This window comes from Podarcis vaucheri (genome assembly GCF_965113315.1).
Source record: "Podarcis vaucheri genome assembly, chromosome: 10".
NCBI classification, from domain to species: Eukaryota; Metazoa; Chordata; class Lepidosauria; order Squamata; family Lacertidae; genus Podarcis; species Podarcis vaucheri.
The window spans coordinates 7,337,598-7,356,498 of NC_138748.1; the positions used below are offsets into that span (position 1 = coordinate 7,337,598).

Sequence of the window (18,901 nt, forward strand, 5' to 3'; positions counted from 1 at the left end):
CCTGGCTCGATTTTATGAGCAAGGATGGGCAAAGTGAAGAAGGATCAAATCAGCACCAGGAAGCCTTTGCTAGTCTTCCTATTCTCAACCTATTGGTGGCCACATGAACTGCCATGTACCGTATTGGTCCAAATATAAGCCACACCTTTTTTTCCAAATTCCAATCCGGAAAATTTAAAGTGTGGCTTATATTTGTGACCTTATGATATCGCTGCTGAAACAGCTGCCCAGGAAGGCCATCAGGGGTGTGGGACAACGGCGCACTGCCCACCCATGACTCCCAGGCCTCCCCCAGCTGTCTCACTCCCATACATATAGGGTCTCATCCCCATCAGCAACCATGCTGCAAGATTCTGCACTTTGCAAGCCAAGCACAAGAGAAGTCCCACATAAAGATTGGATTACTGAAATGTACTTTAAGTGATCAATACTGAATTACTTTTAAATTTTTGACCTAAAAGACAGCATATTTTCAGTTGTTTATTAAGTAGTAAGTTCCACTGCAGTCTACATCTGCTGTGATCTGGCCCGCAGGAACCCTGGCAAAGTAGAATGCAGTAACTTCAGATTATAATGAATAACAAGATGAAAAAATCTTTTTTAATAATTCCAGTGGCACCTTTAAGATCTACTAAATATAAGCTTTCAAGGTATGAGCTTTTGTGTGTAATACACTTTTTCATTCTTTCATTCAGATTGTTCAGGTTCTCAAAACTCATCTACATGATGGCTACCTTTTACTGTACTAACATCACAATATCAGTCCACCTTAACACATATGCAATTACCATTTTGTTAACATTCCAATTTCCCCACATTAACCTAAACTGGACCAATTCCGAACTGCTCCTGAAACTGTTACTAAACCAATACTAGCCTGAATCAGAACTGCAATTAGCAGTTGAAACTACAATGAAATCAAAACAAGAAAATTAAATGGCTTGGCTTCCTCATTTGAAGGAGAAATTATTTGATGCAACATAATTCTGAAAAAGGATATAAACATACAGGGCACTATTTGATGTCAAAGTTCTGCTGCTAAACCATAGTTTAATGTGACCAAACAAGCGGCAGCAAATCTTGGGGTTGTATATCTATATTCCCTTCTCCTGCATGAGGCATGCTATAAAGAGTTCAGAAGCCTTTGCTTCTGAATTTGTTCAATTACGTGATCCAAAACTTTAACTCTGGTTTATTTGACACAAGCCAATGCCAAAACATGGTTTAATTTGCGCCCCACCCCCAGGGCTAAATTTAAACCAAAAAGGTTTTAAATATGACAATTACAAAGGTGACATATTATTAAGATGTTAAGATGACTACTGCTAAGTGACAAAGCCATGCTCTGTAAATCTGTTTATTTCCTAATTCATGATTCATGCCTAAACAATCCCACTCATCATCCATTTGTGCCTAACAGGCAAAACTCCAATGAACCAGATTAAAAGGATTTGTTTCTAGAATAGCAAACTAGCTGCTGGTAACTGAGGAAAGCAAACAGCTGAATTCTGATCACGCCCACTTTCAGGCCGCCTTGATTAACAAAACTTCCTTTGAAGAGAATGTTGCATCTTGGAGGTCTGAAAGCTTTTAAAAGAATGAGAAAAAGGCTATATATTACAAACAAAGGCAGAACAGCGCTGTAGCTTCGCTGCTCAAATTAGAGCACAATATAGAAAAACGGTAAATTTGATCTTTAGTCCAACAACTTGAGCAAAAACCTGTGACTCAAAAATTCCATTAAACAAGTGGCCATGGCACGTTTTTGTCTTCTCAAAGAAAAAGCCTGACAATGGCCGTTTTGGAGCATAAAGCTAAGAACTATAGTCTAGTTCTGGGGTGCCAACGGAGTGCTCATGGGCACAATGGTTCTGCTGAGTTTATGCTGTTGCTGCAAAGCAACTTAGCCCCCCCCCTCCACACACTGCTATCTTCTTTGTGATGTGATGAGGGTGGTTGCTTTTTTTCTCCTTTGAAAAGGATATAGCACTGAAGGTAGGCATTGGAAGAATGACTCTCACTTCCTCTTTTGACTCTATGTGCTTTTCAAGGGCCAGCAGAACAGAAAGGAGAACACTGAAATGAAACATGGAAAAGGAGGGAGGGCAGGACGGAAAGGGGAGGGCAAGCCTTCCAGCTTGCAGGATGTACTTCGTTTTTTCCTTTGCACACACACGTTGGGTACAATATGATGGATCTTCTTCAAATTGCTTAATTTATAAATCGTGTCAACTCCCGCCCCCTGCTGAAAATATTACTATATATAAATATGGTGATAAGAACTATTAGTATGCACACACCTTTCTCTACATTATTACCTTCCTGTGTTTGAGTGCTTTGACTCTCAATAAATTCTGAAAGCAAGCAAGCAGGCAAACAAAAGTGAAAATTCAAATATTACAAATAGTTGTGCAAATTACTTTAATTAGCATAAAATACCCAACTGTGAAACATGGAGATCATAGTCACAGAATTCTGGATTTGCTGAAGAAATTCTGCTAGTATCATAACTGACTCCCTAATTCTTCAGGTTTCACATAAAATCTGGAGGGACTCATTTAGAATGGTCATTTTGCTGTGATCTTTCTTACAACATCACAAAATGTCTCTCAAATTAACCCAATGCAGACAAATTAAGTATGGCACAGTGCAAGGATCACTGCTTTAAAAATTATATCTACTGATTCATTCTTCCCCATTACTGTCCTGTGGAAAGAAAAATGTGTATTCTTTCCAAGACTAAACTTGAGCTTTGTGACAGACACCGATATTCACTTTAAGCATAGGCTGTGATAGTATCAACTTGTAGTCCAATACTCACGAAGCCTGGTGTTTCTAATAGAAACAATAAATATTTCAGAAGACATTTATAATTCATGTCCAAGAGGACGACCATTCTCCAAGATGATAGCCCAAGTATAAATATTGTTTTAATCAACCTGGCAATATTATAATGGCCTTTCTTAAAATATTTTAAGCAATAGAAAAATGTAAGCAAGATTTAAGCAGCATTAATTCTGCAATGCATATTTAGCCTCTTTGTTGGGAAGGAAAGCCCAGGTGAAGTGACAGTAGATGTACTTCTGGATGAACGTCCAAATAAAACTACAGTTTAAGGAATTAATATCACTGTATTAAAAACATTAACAACTATTGTATATAAAAGTTAAATTTGGAATGTTCACATGGCGAGTCTAAAAAGTAAAGGTCAAGTCACTTGTATGTAGAAATCTATTTTCAGCTGTATTATATCCTTTAAAACCATTTCTGTTTTTATAAATTCCATGTCTTTTAAATCACAAAGTGATTACATTACAGTTTTAGTTGAACCATCAAAAGATATGACATCTGAAGGCAGCCCTGCATAAAGGGAAGCTTTTAAATGTTTTATTATGCTTTTATATATGTTGGAAGCCACCCAGAATGGCTGGGGCAACCCAATCAGATGGGTGGGGGTACAAAAATTAAATTATCACATCCCCATCATGCACTGAAAAGTAGTAACAGCATCAGCCATATCTGTTGCAGTTGTTTTCAGTAAATTGTTGCTCAATCCAACACAAGAATGTTTTATACAGTGCATTTTATACAGTGCATACAGAGCACAATTCAAAGTGTTGGCGCTGACCTTTAAGGCCCTAAATGGCCTTGGCCCAGTATACATGAAGAAGCGTCTCCACCACCATTGCTTAGCCCGGACACTGAGGTCCTCCTCCAAGTGTCTTCTGCTGGTTCCCTCACTGCGAGAAATGAAGTTACAGGGAACCAGGCAGAGGGCGTTCTTGGTAGTAGCACCCTCCCTTCAGATGTCAAGGAGATAAAGAACTATACAATATTTAGAAGACATCTGAAGGAAGTCCTTTAATGTTTGGTGCTTTATTATGTTCTACATATTCTGTAAACCGCCCAGAATGGCTGTGGAAACTCAGTCAGATGGGCAGGATATAAATAATAAAATTGTTGTTGTTATACGTGCAAGTCCCACTTTCCAAACACAATGCATTCCTAGCAAATAATTCGTTAGGCAAGTGTCTGCATAGCGAGTTGATGATTTCCATTGTTTTCTATGAGAACATTTCCAATCCATGATTTGCCCATTCTCTTTGCAGCCAATCAGCAACAGCAAAACGAAGGAAATACTGATTTGCCAATTCTCTCCTGCTCCCCAATTTGTTTGTTATCTCTCACTCCCTCCATGGCTTTTGCCTGAAATGGCTGGTACTGACCAGCAAAACAAAAACAACTAAGGAAGTGCAAACTGTTCAAATATCTGAATCAGCTGTTCATGTAGAGAGGTTTGGGTATAATACCTTATGTTCCGATAACAGATTTCAGGTAACAAGTGTTCCAATAGGGGGACCTGTGTGTACATAGGAGCATTCCATGCAATTGTGCATATAGATGAAGAAATAGGTTAGACTCTTGTTAAGACTACTCCTTTCACATCATAGGCCTAATCAGAGAAGTGAATGGAACTGTGCTCATGCAATGGGACTTTTTCCTGGCTCCTCATCACCACAGTCTCCTGCTCCCCAAAAAAACATTCTTGAGGATCAAGGGATCTATTAAAATGATACTGCATTGCAGAAGCAGGACAATACGATATCTTTATTGTCATTGTCCCATGCAGAACAATGAAATTGACAGGACAGGGAAGTTGGGAGAATTTGGTAGACTTCCTTTGCACAAATGCCTTTCAACTCACACAAGATACTTTTAGATCCAAGTCACAATAAATTGAATTCCGAAGGAAGTCTAATGTTCATTAGGGTGTATCCACAAAATGCAAGCATGCAAGTCCTTACTTAAGATCCACTCACCTTAAGTAATGCTCAATGACCTTAACATGAGTCAACATTATGGAATACTTGGTGATGACAAAGAGGTGGCTCAGCGCCTTAACGTGCTTTAAAAAAAGTTGTCTTTGTACTGCCTTTCTAAAAACTCAAAAGCAGAAATTGTGTAAATTTTTATTTCTGTGTTTACCTTAATTACACCAAGCAGAAGAGTGGTGCAATCGACAACAACAACCCATATATTTACTATTATTATTCAGTAAATTTGTACGCTGCCCTTCATCTGAAGATCTCAGGGATGTTCACAACATAAAAATAAAAAATGAGAACACATATTTTAAAAATCTCTGTTTCCTTCCATGCAAAATGCAATGCAATGCTTAGTATCATTGTTGGAGTTCAATGGGGCAACCATCTACCTTTTGCTAACTTCCTGATTAGCTGTGATCCATTCCAACCTAAAAAAAGAAAATTGTGTGGCACTGTTCTTTTGTTTTGATCTGCCCCTCTCATGACTCAAGGGGAAAACATGTGTTTTCAGATAATCCTCACCCTTGAGGAGGCTTAAACAGTTGGTTGCAGGAAACATCAAAATGTTTGGTATGCTGCATTTTAAAGCTCCAGGACACTCCTAATTGTGCCATGTTCTACAGCAATGGTTGTCATCAATCACATTTATTGCTTAGACCTGCTAGTCTACCCTTGGGCTACAACGTTCATGAAGACAATGCAATAAACTAAATATGCACATCTGTTCCCATCACCTCCCTTCCTTGCAGCACATTTCCCCTGAGAAATCTGTAAATGGCTGCTAGTCATGATAACTATATATTAACTCTCCAGGATCAGAGGTATCATACCTCTGACTGCTAGTTGCTGGGGACCAACAGTGGGAGAAGACCACTGCTTATGTTCTGCTGCTGGGCTTCTGAGAAGCATCTGATGTGATGATCAAAGATTCAGTGAGAACTCACTGCCTTTAGTATAGACAACACTAGAGATGTGCTACCTATACAATGGTACCTCAGGTTAAGTACTTAATTCGAATTACGGAAGCCATCCCGGTTTCTGATTTGATCCCAGAATGTCCCAGTTTTCCTTTTTCCTCCCCTCCACATCTCAGAGAATACAGTGGTACCTCGGGTTAAGAACTTAATTCGTTCTGGAGGTCTGTTCTTAACCTGGAACTGTTCTTAACCTAAAGCACCACTTTAGCTAATGGGGCCTCCTGCTGCTGCTGTGCCGCCGGAGAATGATTTCTATTCTCATCCTGAAGCAAAGTAACCTGAAGCACTATTTCTGGGTTAGCGGAGACTGTAACCTGAAGCGTATGTAACCTGAGGTACCACTGTATGAGTTATTTGCTCACAGATGTAACAGATGCATTATCACCTTAGAATAATCTTGCTTCATACTCATGAAAAGTTATTTCAGTTACAAAAAGAGAGGATAAAATCTTAGCTTATTTATCACTGATTTTTCAGTTGCGTTTCCCCACATACCGTACAAAAGTGTCCACATTTAAGCTTTAAATATCACTTCCGGGGTTGACGCGATCTGGGAATGGCGGATTCCCTCCGAGCTCCGGAGGGAATCGGCTCAGCAGGGGACGGGTCTTTGCCGTGCCGGCGACACGGGGACCCTTAAAACCGCAGGCGCGGTGCCTGCGGACTGAAGACTCGGCGGGTGCCTTAAGCGCCCCCCCTGATTCGCGAAGAGCCTTTTTAAAGGCTGCGGAGGGGATACGGGGGGTGGCGCGGCACTGAGAGTCCATCGCTACCTCTGCTGAGCGAAGCCGCGAGCCATGACCGGAGAGCGCTGACTTCCTTCCTTGAAATTCGGCTGAAAAAACAACCCGTGAGTAATTTGGACTTGGCTTTTAAGAAATTTATCCACTGAATTTGAGACGATCGGGGGATGTGCTAAAAGGAAGTCCGCACCCCCTACCTTGCAGACAATCTAGAGCAACGAAAAAAGAACTAAGCTGGAGTGCCTACCCTGTAAAGGGTGAGTTTTAAAAAAAGACAGTGACTTCCAAGATTTGGAAATTTTGAGCAGGAGAGAGGAGTGTTGGATGTTTTATGCTCTGTTGTAAACAACCCCCCCTCCCGGGCCCGGGAGCGTCCTGCTTTGGAGCTGGTTTAAGAAGTGCAGAGTTTGACAGCTGTCAAAGCTGTCAAACGGACTGTTAATAGTGGAAAATTGCTACCTAAGTTACCTCTGGATTAAAAAGAGTTACAATTGATCTAAAATTGTTGGAAATAAAGAAACAATAACAAGACAGAGGACTGTTGGGGAAAAGAATACTAAGTAACCAGATTCCCTCTAGAGGGAATTCTGTGGAACTACAATGGCTGTGGATGGAAAGATACTGGGAGAAATCGAAAGGATGTTTTATTTGGTTGGAATCTTACAAGAGCAGACTACGGCTATGAGTGAACAATTGATGACCTTGACTTCTGAAACAAGTAGTCCTGCTGAATGTAACGAGGACCTCAATGAGAAAGAATCCACAGCTGAACCAGAAATGATAATAAAAGAAGAGGAGAAGACAAAACAAGAAAGAGAAGAAGTGATGTGGGAAAATACTGAGCAGAAGCTGACGCCTGTGGAATACAAACAAGGAGATTATTGGAGTAAATCTACTATAAATCCACGAAAGATGCAGAAGACGAAAGTGGAGGCCCTGGGAGTCTATGAAATTAAGGAATTTAAAATAAAGAAATATAATCGGGGCCTCCACATAGACTCTGACTTTGATTACCTTCAAGATTCATGCCTTGTGGAAACTCTTCAGCAGCTGTTTGCAAATATGGGAAGAGACTTTGGACTGATGGTGAAAGAACTCTTTCGAGATGTGACGACTGGCATAAAGGATTACCAACAAGACCGGCGGAGAGGGACTGAAAGAGACTGGAGGGCCTCGGACGTGAGGAACCCGGGCTAATAACTGTTATTTTGGACATGCTTTGGGAAGGGACGCAAACCGGGGATGGGAGGGAGGGAAAAATTAAGTTCTAACAACACTCATGATTATGGGATTTGGTTAAAAAGATCATTATTCAAGACAAAATGGGAAATCGATGGAAGGGAATTGAGGTCCAACTTAGAAAAAATTAATTTTGTTTGCTTTTATAAAAGGACTAATATTAAGACAGGGAAATGCCAATTTGCTGACATAAATTTGGAAATGGGGATGCAAGAGAGGGGGTAGGGGGAAGTCAATGACCAGGGTTAGGAAATAACATTTTCGGGAAAGTATATATGTTTGTTGTTGTTTTCTTTTTTTTTCTTTGTTTATGTGTTTATTTGTTTTTTGTGTTTTTGTATTTGTCTATATAAAATGTGAAAACCCAATAAAAATTTTATAAAAAAAAAAAAAATAAGCTTTAAATATCTTTCGGCCCCTCCAAGACCAACTGTGTAGAGAACCAGTTTCTAAATAAATAAAGTGGATGCCACTCATGAAATCTTAATGTAAGACATACACAAAATATTTTTCTATAACCAAACCGCAATAAAGATTAAACAATTCAGCTCTTTCTATAACCAAGATTGGTCTTTCTGCTTTATCATTATATTAAACTGAAATTCAGTAACATTACAAGTGACAATAACAATATATCTTTGAAACCTGTAACTGCATGGATATACCGTATTTTTCGCCCTATAGGACACACTTTTCCCTCCAGAAATGAAGGGGAAATCTGTGTGCGTCCTATGGGGCGAACACAGGCTTTCGCTGAAGCTTGGAGCGCACCGACCCCTCTCACTCTCCAGGCTTCAGGAAGCTATCAGCAAGCCTGGGGAGCCCGCGGGAGTTCCCGCAGGGCTCCCTAGGCTGCGGATAGCAGCCTGCTGCCCAAAGCGGGGGGCGACCTGCTGCAGCGCGCCCCACGCTTCGGGCAGATATCCGCAGCCTAGGCAGCCCTGCAGGAGTTCCCACAGGGCTTCCTAGGCTGCGGATAGCAGCCTGCTGCCCGGAGCGTGGGGCGTGCTGCAGCAGAGCGCCCCGCGCTTCGGGCAGATATCCGCAGCCTGCTGCCCGGAGCGTGGGGCGCGCTGAATCTGCGGCTGGGGGGGAATTTTTTTTTCTTTATTCCCCCCCCAAAAAAAAACTAGGTGCATCCTATGGGCCGGTACGTCGTATAGGGCGAAAAATACGGTACATTACAGTGGTACCCCGCAAGACGAATGCCTCGCAAGACGGAAAACCCGCAAGACGAAAGGGTTTTCTGTTTTGGAGGCGCTTCGCAAGACGAATTTCCCTATGGGCTTGCATCGCAAGACGAAAGCCCATAGGGAAATGCTGGCGGTCGGGAGCAAAGACTTTCGCCCACAGCCGGCCTTCAGAAGAGGACCTCTTCTGAAGGCCGGCGGGGGGCAAAAGTCTTTGCTCCCCCCCGCCTGCCTCCCCCCCGCCTGCCCCGGGCGATCTTAAAATGCTGGCGGGCGGGAGCGAAGCGTTCGCTGCCGACCCCCAGCATTTTAAAATCTCCCCGTGTCCTGGGAAGATTTTAAAATGCTGGGGGTCAGGAGCGAAGCGCTGCAGACCCCCAGCATTTTAAAATCTCCCCGTGTCCTGGGAAGATTTTAAAATGCTGGGGGTCGGCAGCGCTTCGCTCCCCACCCCCAGCATTTTAAAACGCTGTTCCGAAGTGGGGCGGGGGGGCGGGAACACCTGGCCCCGCCGCCCCACTTCGGAAAGCTCTTCCGAAGTGGGGAGGGGGGTCGGGAACACCTGGCCCCGCCGCCCCACTTCGGAAAGCTCTTCCGAAGTGGGGAGGGGGGTCGGGAACACCTGGCCCCGCCGCCCCACTTCGGAAAGCTCTTCCGAAGTGGGGAGGGGGGTCGGGAACACCTGGCCCCGCCGCCCCACTTCGGAAAGCTCTTCCGAAGTGGGGAGGGGGGTCGGGAACACCTGGCCCCGCCGCCCCACTTCGGAAAGCTCTTCCGAAGTGGGGAGGGGGGTCGGGAACACCTGGCCCCGCCGCCCCACTTCGGAAAGCTGTTCCGAAGTGGGGTGGGGGGGCGGGGACACCTGGCCCCGCCGCCCCACTTCGGAAAGCTGTTCCGAAGTGGGGAGGGGGGGCGGGGACACCTGGCCCCGCCGCCCCACTTCGGAAAGCTCTTCCGAAGTGGGGAGGGGGGCGGGGACACCTGGCCCCGCCGCCCCACTTCGGAAAGCTGTTCCGAAGTGGGGCGGGGGGGCGGGGACACCTGGCCCCGCCGCCCCACTTCGGAAAGCTCTTCCAAAGTGGGGAGGGGGGGCGGGGACACCTGGCCCCACCGCCCCACTTCGGAAAGCTCTTCCGAAGTGGAGGGGGGGCGGGGACACCTGGCCCCGCCGCCCCACTTCGGAAAGCTCTTCCGAAGTGGGGAGGGGGGGCGGGAACACCTGGCCCCGCCGCCCCACTTCGGAAAGCTGTTCCGAAGTGGCGGGGGGCGGGGACACTTGGCCCCGCCGCCCCACTTCGGAAAGCTCTTCCGAATTGGGGAGGGGGGTCGGGAACACCTTCTGAAGGCGGGCAGGGGGCGAAAGTCTTTGTCCCCCCTGCCTGCCTTCCCAGGGGCTTTTAAATCGCCCCGGACAGCGGAGAAGTCCTCCGCTGTCCGGAGCGATTTTAAAATGCCGCCCGCCAGCATTTTAAGATAGCCCCGCACAGCGGAGAAGTCCTCCGCTGTCCCAGGGTTTTTTAAAATGCTGGGGGTGGGAAGAAAAGCCCTTGTCCCCCCCCCCAGCCTTCAGAAGAGGTCCGGGGACAGACTGTCCCCGGACCTGGTCTGAAGGTGGTTTCCCTAGGAACGCATTAATTGATTTTCAATGCATTCCTATGGGAAACCGTGCATCGCAAGACGAAAAAACCGGAAGACAAAGAGAATTGCGGAACGAATTAATTTCGTCTTGCGAGGCACCACTGTATGTTGTTCAATTACTGAATATGGATCAAAACAAAAAGTATGGTTGCTATCATATATACTAAGAGTTTACTCCTCCTTCAAGTGTAGATTCTGATGTAACCAAAAGAGCACCATGTATACGTAAGAGGGAAGTGCTATCAGGTTCAGAGCAACCCCATTGTTTCCAGAAGTACAAAAACTATTTAGGGAAAATACCTAAATGGGGAAACTGAAAACAGCTCAATGAGGACTAAGCATGCTCAAAGGGCCACATAATGTTGACTAACTTGGGGGTGTGAGAAATGGCAACAACCAGGGGAAATAGTATAGGGAGAGAATAGGCAGCTACTGCTGCAAAACTGTGCTTGAAACGACAGGTCCTCCTATCCAAATGTTCATTATACGAAAATTCACTTATCCAAACATGAGGAATTAGTACCCAAACTTCACTATACACACTACAGATTCAGATCTCCAGATCTGCATGCAGTACTGTAAACAAATAAGCAGCCTTAAAAAAGCCTTCCTTTTTGCTGGTTCACAGCAGCCATTTTGTCAGAAACCATGGGGCGGGGGAAGATAGGAAAAAATGCTCTCTTAACTGTCCATTCTTGTCTGTCTTTTGCAAGGTCTATAAGGACTGAACGGGTGGCTCTCTCACTTCTTTCTAAACTTAAGGACACACTTATTCTAATGTTATAAGCAGAGAGCACAGCACAGAGCTTCAATAGAGCAGCTCTGTTTAAGTACTGCACCACAGCAACTTTTCAAGGATGTCTTCCCCCTATTCCTTTGCATCTTCCCTGAGGCTGAAAATACACCCTTACTCTTGAGTAAGGCTAAAATGCAAAGCAAGCTCCTTCTTCTCTTGCCTTTTCAGAGTTCCCAGTCTCTGAGGAGAAAATACAGATGAGGAGACAGTGGGCAATGTAGGAGCAAAATGATTCTGGGGGAGGACACATGGCAGAGCACAAGCAGATATAGAAGGAGGCAAGCAAGCACTCTTAACAATTACAAGCAGTACTAGCTAAATACCAAACCAAAGTGAAGCTCTCTTTTATTAGATAAATCATTGCTTACCTTTTTCTGGTACCAGACTATAGCATCTGTTACTTTGGACGCCATTTATTCTATGACATTTATACAGTAGTCATTTTAGCTGTAAAGAGAAAGAGGCATAAGTTTACATTCATATTCTAAGAGAAATTTTAAATACACACACACACACACACACACACACGCATACTATTCTAATTTAAAGTTGGATGGCTAATCAAGTGACCAATCAAATACCGCTAACTGACCACTTCTTATTCAACCCAGTTCAATTATTGCAAATATTCAATGAAACAGAGATTGTCCTTATGCAAATGGCAGAGGGCTAATAGGAACAACAGGAGTACAGGTGTTTTGCTCCCAGCGCTGCAGGAGCTAGGGACGGTCTCTCTGCATCACACACATATGTACTCCTAGTTTAGAAAGAGGCATTAGTTTTCATTCAACTCTTTCTGAAGGGTTAATGTCATCTTCCTTCCAAATTAGTTTGTGTGGCTTAACTCCTGCTTACTGTTTGCTTAACTGCTGACATCTCTGAACAGGAAACACAGGATCCAGGAGGAAGAATGAAGTAAATGTATAAACTAAGTCAAGTCTACTTGGGTTGCCAAGATGGTCAGAATTTTATAGGATAGCATTGGGAGCTGTGCTTGGGTTTCTGGAGGCTTCATACTAGAAATGCAAGCACCAAACTTCTCCAACCATTCTGCCTGTTAATAAGCTAATTATGGAGCTGGTTGGTAGCTTTTGCAGGGAGCAATCAGCAAGATCAGAACTATGCATGCAAGGGAAATGGTACTGGGGCTAATTTCAAAGCTCTGGTTTTGAAGTATAAAGCCCTATACAGCTTGGGACCAGGCTACCTGAAAGATCATCTCACCCCTTACACACCTAATTGATCACTGCGCTCTGCAATTTAGTGACTCCAGCAGATACCATCTTATCAGGAAGTCTGCCCTGCAGAATGTTAGAATCGGCCTTTAGTAGTAGTAGTAGTAGTAGTAGTAGTAATAGTAATAATAATAATAATAATAATAATAATAATAATAATAATAATAATTTATTTATACCCTACTCATCTGGCTGGGCCTCCCCAGCCACCCTGGGTGGCTCCCAACAGAATATTATTATTGTTGTTATTATTATTATTATTAATAATAATAATAATAAAGCAACAAAACACCAGACATTAAAAACTTCCCTAAGGGTGGCACCTACCCTTTGGAATTCCCTCCCTTTGAATATTAGATTGGTGACATCGCAGTTACCTTTTTTGGCACCTGAAGACTTTGAAGAAGTCTTTTAAGTTGAAGTCTTTCCCCAGTCTGCATCAATTGTAGACTTGTTCTAAAATGTGTTTTTAACCTGATTTATCACTTGTTGTTTGCCATTCATGGCTCATTTGGGATTCCATTGTATACTACTGAGACAGTAGGTCTTATGGCTCCTTCCATATCTTCTGGGAAAAGCAATTACTATTTGCATTGTGCTATATTTCCAAAGTGCTAGTCAAGTGATGACTACACAGCCTTGTGTCCTTGTTACTAAGACTGAGATTTTAACTTCTTCCTTTTAGTGAGCTGGTTTTATTATATTTTGTTCTTTTTTGTTTGTTATTCACCTTGGAATTTCTTTTTAAAGTGAAGGGTGGTACATACATTATTTTAGTAAAATTAATAAATAAGTGAACGTGCACATGTTGCTTGCTGATACTCTCCACCAGGCGAGTAAGAAAACTGAGAGAAGCAGCGAGAGAGTGAAATGCTGTACTGTATGTATCTCAGAAGCAACATGACTTCTTACAGTGAATGTTTGCCTTGACAGAGGTAATTAGACAATTCCAGTCTTAATTCTATATTGCAATCCTGTAGTGCAATTATGAATAAATAATTCTGAATGGATGTCACAGAGTTTATGACTTATCATAGTTGAGTTGGACCCCCAGATTTAAGTTTTGCACAGATAAGGAATTGTATGCATAGCTAAAGATTAATTTGAAATTCCCTCTGAAGCAGCTCTCACTCCTTAAGAGACAAGATGAAAGTATTCATCTTAAGCTCAGCCCTGTAAAATCGAGACACTAATGATTCTTTTTAACAGAGAACAAAGTTGTTATCTGGAGAACATCTATGAGACGCATAAACAAGGACCTGAACCATCAGTCATTAGACACATTTGGCAATCAGCAATAGAAATTTTGAGATTTCATCTACGCTCCTATCACATTGTCATTACAGTGATTAATGAATCCATTTTTATCAAGGCAACACTTACCAAGGACAGCTACAGTGGTGCCTCGCAAGACGAAATTAATTCGTTCCGCGAGTTTTTTCGTCTAGCGAATTTTTCGTCTTGCGAAGCACGGTGTCAGAAAAGTTTTGGAAAAGCTTCAAAAATCACCAAAGTCTTCAAAAATCTCAAAAAAGGCTACCACACCACGTTCTATGAGTTGCTCCTCGAAGTCAAGTCGCAACTGTATTAACGGTGTTCAGAAAAAGGAAACAAACTTGCAAGACGTTTCCGTCTTGCGAAGCAAGCCCATAGGGAAATTCGTCTTGCGAAGCAGCTAAAAAACGCAAAACCCTTTTGTCTAGCGAGTTTTTCGTCTTGCGAGGCATTCGTCTTGCGCAGTGGAAAAGCAAATTCCTAAATAGGTTAATTCTTGAAGGGCTAGCAAGGTGCCATTCATAATTGCTGCTCTTGTTCAGGTCAGGAAGTAGCCCATATTTTGAGTACCTGAAAACAAGAGCCCAGTGCACAGCGTGATCCTGCTCCCATGCTGCAGACAAAGCACAGAAATTACAGTCACACCTATTATATAGCCTGCACCTAGATCCAATTCTTAACTATGTCATCAGTATTCAGTCAATGTACAGCCCAATATCAGAATGTGGATTATATACAGAGAAGCAGTATACGGGCCAGAAATATTGTGCACAACTTACTCACAAAGCACAAGTGCAAACTGGTCTTAATTATATGTTCACTTCATATGTTCCTAGAAAGGAAGTGAAGGTTGAATGAAGGGCTCAGGAAAATACTGGTTACCGATAATCCTGGTACAGTGGTGCCTTGCAAGACGAAAAGAATCCGTTCTGTGATTCTCTTCGTCTAGCGGTTTTTTCGTCTTGCGAATCAAGCCCATTGACGGATTAGCGGATTAGCGCTATTAGCGGCTTTTAGCGGCTTATCGTCTTATCGGATCAGCTGATAAGCGGCTTAGCGGCTTAGAAAGGGGGGGAGGGGAAAAACCCGCAGGAACTCGCAAGACATTTTCGTCTTGTGAAGCAAGCCCATAGGAGATTCGTTTTGCGAAGCACCTCCAAAACGGAAAACTCTTTCGTCTAGCGAGTTTTCCGTCTTGCGAGGCATTCGTCTTGCGGGGCACCACTGTACTTATTTTTTTTAAAGGTACTTCTCACCCTTCTCTATAAAACAAACTCGCTGTTGAACCAAATCTAAAAAAGAAAAAACCCACAGCAGCATAATTACAGAATCTCAAAATAATAAAGTAACAAAACCAAGCAAATTAACAACCTAACCAAACTCAGCTCCTACAGAGAACCTCAGCAAGTACCAAAAACCTTCCATATAAGCTAGGTTTTCACAGTGCTCACTGAAGTATATCGTGTCAGGGATAGGCAGGGGATGACATTCCACTGTATCAGCACTACGACTGAGTAAGTGTGAGCAGGACCTCAGATGAAATAGTTAAGTAATAGCTACATTACAGGTAAAACATGATTGCTGCCAGGGCGGGAGTCAGGGGCAGGTCAGCAATAACTCACAAGATGTCAGTGAAGTTAACTCTTTATTCAAAGAAACAAAAAGAGCTCAGGTTTTGTAAGAGCACAGCAACTCTTCCCAGGAGATCTTGTCCCAATGAGGCAGTTGCAAGGACTGAAGGTCCCAACCTTCCCACCACTCTCTAAGATTCCTTCTCCGCTGGCTACTTCCCAAGCAATCTGAGACGTCTTTGCTTTGTCTGTTTTTGCTACCTCTTTGGGTTCTGGGAGACCAGTGGAGAGGGAAACTGGTCACAGCAGGAGCGAGAGACTCCCTGGCTTCTTCAGTAGCCTGCCTGATCTCTGCCTCTTGGCTCCCCTCCTCTCCAGCCTTCTACTCCCAGTCTGCTCCCTCTTCTGCCTCTGACCACTCATTGTTGTCCCACCACCAATCTCCTGGCTCGGGGTGTGTGTGTCCCTTCGGGGTTTCCCAGCTGGTGCCTTCCACCACTCCTCTGTATCCAGCCAGTCCCTGACAATTGCTAAGGCATTATAAACCTTACAACTAAGATTAAAACTATAAAGGAGCACGGTTGGTGGGACCCTTTACTCAGGCTGGAGCAACAGTGACACAGGAATCCTATTAAACATGGTTCATCCCACTGTAGTGATTCTGATATTCTGGATTGCTGCTGTCCTAGAAGTGCTAGTCCTGTTGAGTCAGCTCTGTGTAATGTAAGAACACCCAAGGGCCTAGCGCAAATTAGTGCCAGTAAAAATGTGACAGCCATCGTGTTTCACCAAGTTGTTATGCAGGGGAGACGACTGTGAGGATGGCACATGGCACCAGAATCTAGTTAATCTCAGTGGACTGAGGCCTGGTACAAGCCATGTACACCCTACGATAGATTCTCATCCCCACCCCCTTGGCTCTTACCCTTTTGACTCCATTAAATGTTACCTAACATGAGCACGCGGGATGGGGGTGGCGCTGTGGTCTAATCCACAGAGCCTAGGGCTTGTCGATCAGAAGGTCAGCAGTTCGAATCCCTGGGACGGGGGGAGCTCCCGATGCTTGGTCCCTGCTCCTGCCAACCTAGCAGTTTGAAAGCACATCAAAGTGCAAGTAGATAAATAGGCATTTCCGTTCGCTGCTCTGGTCTGCCAGAAGCGGCTTAGTCATGCTGGCCACATGACCCGGAAGCTGTACGCCGGGTCCCTCGGCCAGTAAAGCGAGATGAGCGCCGCAACCCCAGAATCGTCCGCAACTGGACTTAACGGTCAGGGGTCCCTTTACCTTTAACATGAACACAGATACCATGACTTTAATTGCAGTAGAACAGCCAGCAGTAACATTGGCAAACCTCAAAACTGAGCCCACTAACGTAGGCCTTAAATATTTTTATCTAGTCCTGTTGGCAGACTTCTTCCACTGGCTAGAAGTGAATTTCTCCCCATTGCACATTATTCAAGGCTAGGAGATCAAAAAACTGGTTATCTAAAAGGTGTACGACAGCCCAAGCTAGGCTGTCCCAAATGAGTCTTAATTTAGGCAGTAGAGACATTATTTTTATTGCACCTCCCATTCTTTTCCCAAACTATTTAAATTGTTGTTAAATATTTGTAAAATGCCACATTTGCTAAAACCCTCCTACTCAAACTACCAAAAAAGTCACTTTATTTACCTGATAACAATAGTTCTTAAAAATTACCACCAAGACAGTTTGTCAGTATGAGCAAAACAACCCAGTAAATCTTCACAGGATTAGAAACTCCACAGTTGGTGCTTAACTTCAAGTAACTTCTGTAGCTCTGCGGTTTCCTGTTTCTGCATGTGAACTGCCTATATTCATGTTCATTTTATCCTATGTCTTTTACATTTCATTTTACACAAATAACTTTCTTGGGACCAGTTTTTCTATTTGCAGTATATGTATAAACTCTACATAAAATACACATAATAGAATATGCCATTTTGTGAAGCCACATTTTACAGAATAAGGACATCTGAAGTTATGACCATCAAGTATGTGTTAAGTGAGACTTGCATGAAGCAAACATGTTTAGGAGTGGGCTGCAATCTTTAAAGTTAATGGGTTTTCACAAAGAATCCAAGTGGATGTCTTTAGCATAAGCCTGGGTACAATGGCAAAGGCATGCATAACCTTTGGATATCTTTAGACAGATGTGAAAGAAACCAGTGTAGAACTATTCATAGAAAACCAAATACAATTATGCACAATAGTATTTGTATAATAGTAACAACAATAAACAATTGTGTCCTCTAGATTGCATTTTCGCAGAATTACCAGGTTCTGTTCCAGTGCACAAAAAAAGTTTAAAGTTGTGTTTCCTCTTCCTGTTAATTTGTTTTAAGACATAATGATCTACTGTGAAATCTAAGGAACATACATGCAACTTATTTCAGGTAAACTGCTCTCTAACTGCTCCACTGGAAGTACTAGAATATACCCATTAAATAAATTGCAGGGACAACAAATAAACCTTACATTTTAACACTACTAGCTTTCAAAGTGCTTTTTTAATGCTGGCAAAATATAAATATCTGATTAAGTTAGTTGTCAAAATACAAGTCTCTTCTTCACAGAACCTCATGTTTGTCCACCGCTACTATCAACAAACTAGCAGGTTTTTTCCATCCACTTTACAGTTGTAGGTTCAAGGGAAATATTATGTTTTTTATTGTGTACTTTTAAAGGGAAACAGGTTGCTTACAAAGCTGAAAGTGACTTAAAGGCAGGGGAGCTGGATCCAGAGTTGCATGAGAAGGCTGCTCACACACAATGGGGCTTTCATGCCCATTCCTCCCCCCCCCCCCATAGCCTTTACCTACCCCATTCCAGCAGATCCCTTGACTCTTCAGGATGGCTGGGAGGAGGGGGGTAGGAGGCTGCAATAGGAAGGAGAGGCGGGGAAGCCCCATGTGAGAGCAGAACTTTGTTCACATGACTTTGGATCAAAAAAGCATAAAAGCAGTGACTGAGAAAGGAGACTAGTTTAAAATAAAATGCGTAAGAGGTTAGACAAATTTGTTGAAGTAAACCTTACCACTAAATACAACATGATCCATTCTCTAAAGCACTGGGTTAAAGACATTTAAAGTTTGGATCATGTACAGCGTATCATATACTATATTATGTTGGTACTGGGACCAAGGAGCCCCAAAGTCTGTCTTCGGGAGACAAAATTATGTATCTGACTGGGATAATTAACTCAGCCCAGCTAAATGATCATATGCTCTTATTTTATGCCTTCTAACTTTCCTCATTCTACAATGTCATGTTTATGTTAGTCCAAAAATTACTGTGAAAGTGTGGCTAAGAGCTACACAGCTAACACTCTAAAGCAATACAGTAATTTGATAAAACAATAATCTCTATTTTATTATATTGATGAAGGCTT

At 43.1% G+C, this 18,901-nt stretch overlaps 1 protein-coding gene across 6 annotated transcripts in view; it reads right to left on the bottom strand.

The window, feature by feature from the left end:
• PHTF2 (putative homeodomain transcription factor 2) overlaps positions 1-18,901 on the bottom strand; it is a 68,054-nt gene that overhangs the window by 41,926 nt on the left and 7,227 nt on the right. For 4 of the 6 annotated variants that reach the window (XM_082239633.1, XM_082239628.1, XM_082239632.1 and 1 more), the window contains exon 2: positions 11,778-11,856. In XM_082239633.1, the coding sequence (XP_082095759.1) occupies positions 11,778-11,822 (45 nt within the window). In that variant the 5' untranslated portion in view covers positions 11,823-11,856. Of the gene's footprint in view, positions 1-11,777; positions 11,857-12,644; positions 12,666-18,332; positions 18,355-18,901 lie in introns of those variants that run through there. The other 2 variants (XM_082239630.1, XM_082239631.1) reach the window with 2 other exon arrangements.